General features: G+C 37.0%; 1 protein-coding gene across 2 annotated transcripts in view; it reads right to left on the bottom strand.

Moving 5' to 3' along the window:
- Positions 1-573: 573 nt before the first annotated feature.
- LOC100880368 (Tie-like receptor tyrosine kinase) overlaps positions 574-7,563 on the bottom strand; it is a 255,904-nt gene continuing 248,914 nt past the window's right edge. For both annotated transcript variants that reach the window (XM_076538419.1, XM_076538409.1), the window contains 2 exons: positions 5,143-5,383; positions 574-4,018 (listed from right to left, as the gene is read on the bottom strand). In XM_076538419.1, coding sequence (XP_076394534.1) covers positions 3,771-4,018; positions 5,143-5,383 — 489 coding nt within the window. In that variant the 3' untranslated portion in view covers positions 574-3,770. The remainder of the gene's footprint in view (positions 4,019-5,142; positions 5,384-7,563) is intronic.

Below are 7,563 nucleotides of genomic sequence, written 5' to 3'. Positions count from 1 at the left end.
TCGAAATGTAAAAATTTGGAATTGTAGAAACTTGGAAATGTAGAAACTTGGAAGTGTGAAAATTTGGAAATGTAGAAACTTGGAAGTGTGAAAATTTGGAAACGTAGAAACCTGGAAATGTAGAAACTTAGAAGTGCAGAAACTTGGAAATGCAGAAACTTGGAAATATAGAAATTTGAAAATGTAGAAACTTGGAAGTGTAGAAACTTGGAAATGTAGAAACCTGAAAATGTAGAAACTTGGAAGTGTAGAAACTTGGAAATGTGGAAATTTGGAAGTGCAAAAACTTGGAAATGTGGAAACTTAAAAATATAAAAATTTGGAAACGTAGAAACTTGGAAATATAAAAACTTGGAAGTGCAGAAACTTGGAAATGCAGAAACTTGAAAATATAGAAGCTTGAATATATAGAAATTTGAAAATATAGAAATACATAAATTTATAAATCAAAAATTGAATGAAACAAAACCTATATCATAATCAACATCCTACATCAACTTCCTCCTAATTTCCTTAATATCAAGTTATAACTTCACAATTTTCTCAAGATTTCAATAATAAAACTCGTACATGTATTTTCCAAGATATATTTCGCAAGAAACGTTACACCGAAAATCGTGGACGAATAAGAATCGAAACAAAATTTGCGAAAACGTTTACTGACAGAAAGAGAAACTCCTTACAGTACTCGAGTTTACATACAATAATTCTTGTCATTTTTTTGGGGGGCGGGTAAAAGGAGGATAAAAATTGTATATATACGATCGAATTGTAAAAACTATACGCAGAATAACGTCGAATATCGATAGCATCGCTTCTCTTCGATAATACGGAAGCGAGGTCGGAGATTCTCGAAGAGAACTACATAAATCGACGTGTGTTAACTTACAAATATCTAAATAAAATAAAACAACCGACAATGGTGGGGCTTCAATCGGCTCTGAGGGAGCTCTCGATATATCATACATTACAAAAAGAGTGAGAAAGAAGAATGAGTACGCAGATATCACAATCCAGAATAAATTTACGCGCGATTTTGTGCTTAATAAAGACCAATCGCCACCCCAGACGCATCGAGGGAGACTAGAATGATTAAAGATAAGACGATCGAAATCTTATATTAGAGCTGTTATCAAAATTCGAATATTCGATTTATTTGAATGACCGAATATTTGAATTATATTCGAATTTTTAATTTATGTAATTGAATCATTCGCATAAGTGTTTCAAATTCGTCAATTTTTAATAATGGATTCTTGTTAACTATTATTTGAATATTTTACTACTAGTTTTCAACTATTTTGAAATATTTGAATATTCAATCAGAGAATAGTATTCGTAGCAAAATTATAAATATTTAAATTTAGAGTATTTAATTATTGAAATTTTGTAAAATCCGATGTGCTTGAGTTTTAAGCAACGAAATCCTATACAATATAATTCAAACATTCGACTACTAACATTTCAAAATACAATTTGATCAGAGTACTCCTACCAAAATTTAAGCTACCTAAATTTCGAATATACAATTATTTTTTTTAAATTCGCAGTGCTTTCGAATAGCACCATATTTGTCAACTACCCTAAATGTTTAAATATCCGAGTCCAATAAAAAAAGAACAGGTCTAAAAATTGTACAGCTCTGTGTTATACGTACGAGTTTGATAACGATCCATTAATGATATGAAAATAATAATAGCAATAATAACCTTCGATGCAATTGCGATGACAAGGTTGATGAAGATTATTGTTCTTTTTTTTTCTTTTTTCTTTTTGATTGATACGACGCACTGACAATGCGTCCTTTTTATGTACAATGCTCAAAAGCGAGAAATTATCACGCTAAAAGGCACACAAGGCAATTACAAAGTAATTTATCAATACATTCCTTTCCAATCACTTTCTAAGTTCGAATCTACTTTATTCAATAAATATTTAACAATTTAATTTATTCATCTCCCGAATAAATAAACGTTTTTCAGACTGATGAACTTTTACAAATAAATTTTTATTTGCACGTTCAGTTTCGATGTGGAACGTATTGATCGCTCGAATATGAAAGTTTCTTAATTTTACAAAAAATTAACGAACCGACAATTATTAACATGAATGTCAATTTTTTGTTCGAAGTAACAGTTACAAAAATAATTTTTACATTTAATGAAACTTGTATTTTATAACGGTTTCAATTTAATGCCGATGTAAACGAGCTCGTAACGATTGGCGTTAATTGAAAACACTAGATGCGCGATAATAATACTAAAAACAATACTTCACTTTTTTTAAACATTTTCGCGTTCAGCGAACAATAAAGAACATTTGTTATCCTTAACTGTACAGACCGCAGATTACTCTGTGCTTTTATTTGCATTGTTAAATCATTCCCTCCGCGTCCTGTGATTCCCGCCGCATTTTAATGTCTAATCCATTCACACGCACACCGATCAACTTTTGTCTTCCCCTTAAGCTATCAATCACATAACAATCCTTTATTTTCTCACGATCGTCGCTAACACTTTCACGGTATCCTGAAGCACCTCGAGTAAATTGAGAAAGAAATGTTTCTAACAGGGACGAACGCAGAATTTTTTTTCGTTTGAAGAGTAGTAATAATCAATTTTATGTTAATTAATTATGGATTATGGAGAATAAAATGATTGAAGTTCTGTACACTATGTAGAGGTGAACACTTTTAAATCTACCATTAACAAATGATTGTAATTCTTGAGTTTTGAAGGTTTGAGATTTGGAAATTTCTGAGTTATAAAATTTTCAAATTTTACAAATTCCTGTAAGCACAAATTTTTATATTCCAGAATATTTAAGTTCCTAAAATCTTACACCCTCAAATTCTCAAATTTTCTAATTGTCACATTCCCAAATTGTCACTTCCCTAAATTGTCACATTCCCAAATTGTCATGTTCCCAAATTCTCATATCCCTCAATTCTTACATCCACAAATTCTCAACTCTCCAAATTCTCACATCCCAAAATTCTCAACTCCCCAAATTCTCACGTCCCTAATTTCTCAAATCTCCAAATTCCCAAATTCCCAAATCCCCAAATTCTCAAAGCCCCAAATTCTCACGTCCCTAATTTCTCAAATCTCCAAATTCCCAAATCCCCAAATTCTCAAACCCCCAAATTCTAAAATCTCCAAAACTTTAAACCTCCAAATTTCCAAATTTCCACACTCTGAAATCCCCAAATCCTCAAACTTATATCCCCTCTGCATCCGACCCTGTTTCAAAATGACAAACAATTTCAAATCAACTAACTGCACAAAATATTTGAAGCATCAATTCATTTATTCCTCGTTCACAATAATCACATAAATCGATACAAAAATTCGCAATGACAACTGACGAAGAAATTCAATATAAATGGACGGACTCTGATATCATTTAAATCAGCATTTCAACATCGACTTATTGTTACGTTTTCGATATCACAAACTCGATTCTGTAATCGAAACTTTCATTTTCCATCGACTCCTCACTGTTCAATCTCCACAGAACAATTCATATTTCCTCCATCAATTTCTCATCCATCATTCGTTGCAATCTATCGATAAATTCCCGATCCTCTCCGTAAAACCACACGCATTACTTGGTACAAAGAAGACTCGCGCTACTCGCAGCGTGCACGAAGAGCTTTCCATTAATTTCACCAAATCGGGAAAGTTCAAATCGAGATGGTGAATCTTCACGAAACGATCCTTCTCAAGGATCAAAATGACAAGGAAAGGTCCACTTTAATCATTCTCTCCTCAATCGGTACATTCCGAGGCGAAACTCTCAAGATCAACGTAATGTCCATTCATGTTGTCCTCGAGTAACTGCGCCAGATCCCTTCTAAGCGTCTGGAATTCTGGCCTACGGTCTGGATCGGCGTGCCAACATCGGGATATCACCCTGAAGAGCTCGCTTCGACAGTGCGAAGGCCTCTCCAGTCGGTAACCGTTCTGCACGTTCCGCATGACTTCTCGGGCCGTCATGTCCGGGTACGGTGTTGAACCTGTGGACAAACAATTTTTCTCATGTCAAATGCATCTATGATAATTTTGTACTAGATGAAAGATCAAAAGGTAGGTCAAATTTTGTGGCTAGAGGATGATTAGAGAATGCAACTCTTATCTGAATTCAGATCCAGGTATGCTTAATGGATTTATACATCTGATCGAGGTATGTTCAATAGATGTATCCATTTAAATGTTATTAATCTCATTAAATCTTGTGGACAAGCAATTTTTGTAATGTCAACGATGATCTGGATCAATGATAACTATTTTATGCTAGATGAGAATGAAGATCGAAAGGTGGACTTCAAGTTTCGTGGCTCGATTAGGATGATCAGAGGATGTGACTCTTATCTGGTCCAGGTGTGTTCAGTAGGTTTATATACCTCGCTGAGGTTATGTTCAATAGATGTACAGATTTAAATGTTGTCAACCACATCAAACCTTGTGGACAAGCAATTTTTCTCGAGTCAGTGATCATCTGGATTGAGGATAATTATTTCGTACTACATGAGAATGAAGATCGAAAAGTGGATTTCAAGTTTTGTGGCTCGATTAGGATGATCAGAGGATGTGACTCTTATCTGGTCCAGGTGTGTTCAGTAGGTTTATATACCTCGCTGAGGTTATGTTCAATAGATGTACACATTTAAATGTTGTCAACCACATCAAACCTTGTGGACAAGCAATTTTTCTCGAGTCACTGATCATCTGGATTGAGGATAACTATTTTATGCTAGATGAGAATGAAGATCGAAAGGTAGATTTCAAGTTTTGTGGCTCGATTAGGATGATCAGAAGATGTGACTCTTATTAAAAGTGGACTACTGTTTGGGTCAGTAGATGTGACTCTTATCTGGTCCAGGTGTGTCCAATAGGTTTATATACCTGGCTGAGGTTATGTTCAATAGATGTACACATTTAAATGATGTTGACCACATAAATCATGTGGACAAGAAAATGTTCTGTCACCGATAACATGGACTGATATTCATATTCATTTCATACTGCATGAAAATAAAGATTGAAAAATGTCCTTCAACTTGAAGAATCAGCCACAGTATCGTTTAAGTAATATTCGACTATAGCATGAAATGTAGAAGTGATTGTAAAAAATACGTACCAAGTGTGACAATCTCCCACATCAAGATACCGAAGCTCCACACATCCGTCTTGGTGGTGAACAGTGAGTAAATTAAAGACTCCGGAGCCATCCATCTGATGGGTAGGGCGTTTCTCCCGTGTCTTGTTTCGATCACCTCTCCGTCCTCGTTTGCGAACCTGGACATGCCAAAGTCAGCGATCTTGCACAGCTTGTTGTGGTCCACCAACACGTTCCTCGCAGCGAGATCACGGTGAATGATCTGTGAAACCGAGAGCACAGGTCGATCAATGCTTTCCCATAACCGCAGGTTGTCGTCCTGTTACGCAACCGCACGTTGTCGCGTGAGAGGACGCGCGAAATTGTATCCTCCGCGTTGGTTCCGCTCATGAATAACAGTCTCGATCATCGTGCCTACTCTTCGACGACCATAATGCAACCGGTCGATTTTACGAGATGCGAAAACCATTGCTTCGTAACGCAACGGTAGCTATGCACCCTTTATTGCTTGTTATTATTTATTAGGCGCATGATTTATCGCGTATTCGTCACAAGCCTGTTGTTAGTCAACGCAGAAGCTAAACTTGATTTATTTTACGTTCGCGAACGGACAAGCTGTAGGAGAGCTACTCGAGCAGAAATTGTCCGGCGTGACGATAAATATGAAATTTAATTACTCCTAGGAATGCGTTATTGTTGGCATCATCGGAATGCTAAAATACTTGATCCCGTTCTGATATCACTTTTTTCTTAGGGGTATTATCGAACTGTTATTAATCAAACGGTGTTAGCATAAATGTTCAGCACAACTGCTAGTTCATTATTAAAATATAGTTGCTATTGATATAGGAGATTTGCGTTATACTGTCACTGATGAAGATCTATGAGAGGAATTCTTGGAAATATTTGATTGCTTATGGTGTAAGCAGTGCAATAACATGCGTGAAAATACGCGTAGCATAGGCAGTGGCGATATGTAATATGTTGCAATGTGACGTGTAATGGTACTACAAGTCGCGATAATGTGCGTTGGAATACCGCATGTGGTAATATTTAGCGCGTTGGTATATTATGCGTGGTAATATTTATAGCGCTGGAATAGCACGCGTGGATATACGAGGCGTGCGACTATCACGCGTGGATATACGATGTGTGGGAATATTAGGCATAGGAACTATCATGCGTAAAAATACCTCGCGCTGAAATACTATGCGTACGAATTAGTACGCGTAAGAATACCACGTATGATTATACTAAGCGTAGGAATACCATGCGTGGGAGTACTACCCGTAGGGATTACCAAGCGTAGAAATACCACGCATGACTATGCTACGCGTGAGAGTACCACGCGTGGAGATACCATATGTAGAAATACCACGCGTGGAAGTACTACTCGCAAGAATTACCAAGCGTAGAAATACCACGCGTAGGAGTACCACGCGTAGAAATACCACGCATAACTATACTACGCGTGGGAATACTACGCGTGGGAATACCATATGTAGAAATACCACGTATGACTATACTACGCGTAAGAGTACCACGCGTGGAGATACCATATGTAGAAATACCACGCGTGGAAGTACTACTCGCAGGAATTACCAAGCGTAGAAATACCACGCGTGGAAGTACTACTCGCAGGAATTACCAAGCGTAGAAATACCACGCGTAGGAGTACCACGCGTAGAAATACCACGCATAACTATACTACGCGTGGGAATACTACGCGTGGGAATACCATATGTAGAAATACCACGTGTGACTATACTACGCGTAAGAGGACCACGCGTGGAAGTACTACTCGCAGGAATTACCAAGCGTAGAAATACCACGCATAACTATACTACGCGTGGGAATACTACGCGTGGGAATACCATATGTAGAAATACCACGTGTGACTATACTACGCGTAGGAACACTACGCGTGGAAGTGCTACCCGTAAGAATTACCACGCGTAAGAATTCTATGCGTAGGAGTACCAAGCGTAGAAATACCACATGTGACAATACTACACATATGAATACCACGCGTGCGAATACTATTAATGGAAATTACTACGCGCAGAAATACCGAACGCAGGAATTATCACGTATAGGAATTACCACACATATGAATACAATATGTAGAAATACCATGCGTAGGAATCCCACGCGCAGAAATATCACGCGGGACAATACCACGCGTGACGATATGAAGCGTACCGATACCGCACGTAGCGGAACAACGTGATGTTTACTACATATGTAGTACACATCACAAGTACTATAACACAAAGTTAAACTACAATAATGATATCAAAATGTCCCTTTTCTTCTGAATTAAAAACCCAATGCTCCACCAAAATCTCAACGTATGAATTTTACATATTAAAACGTATGATAATAACGATCAGAAAGATGTATAGCTATAAAAAGTCGATTATCGAAGAAATGTTACATGAC

Source organism: Megachile rotundata, chromosome 1 (genome assembly GCF_050947335.1).
Source record: "Megachile rotundata isolate GNS110a chromosome 1, iyMegRotu1, whole genome shotgun sequence".
NCBI classification, from domain to species: Eukaryota; Metazoa; Arthropoda; class Insecta; order Hymenoptera; family Megachilidae; genus Megachile; species Megachile rotundata.
Note: the sequence above shows the minus strand (reverse complement) of the source record. Positions and strands in the feature narration are given on the sequence as shown.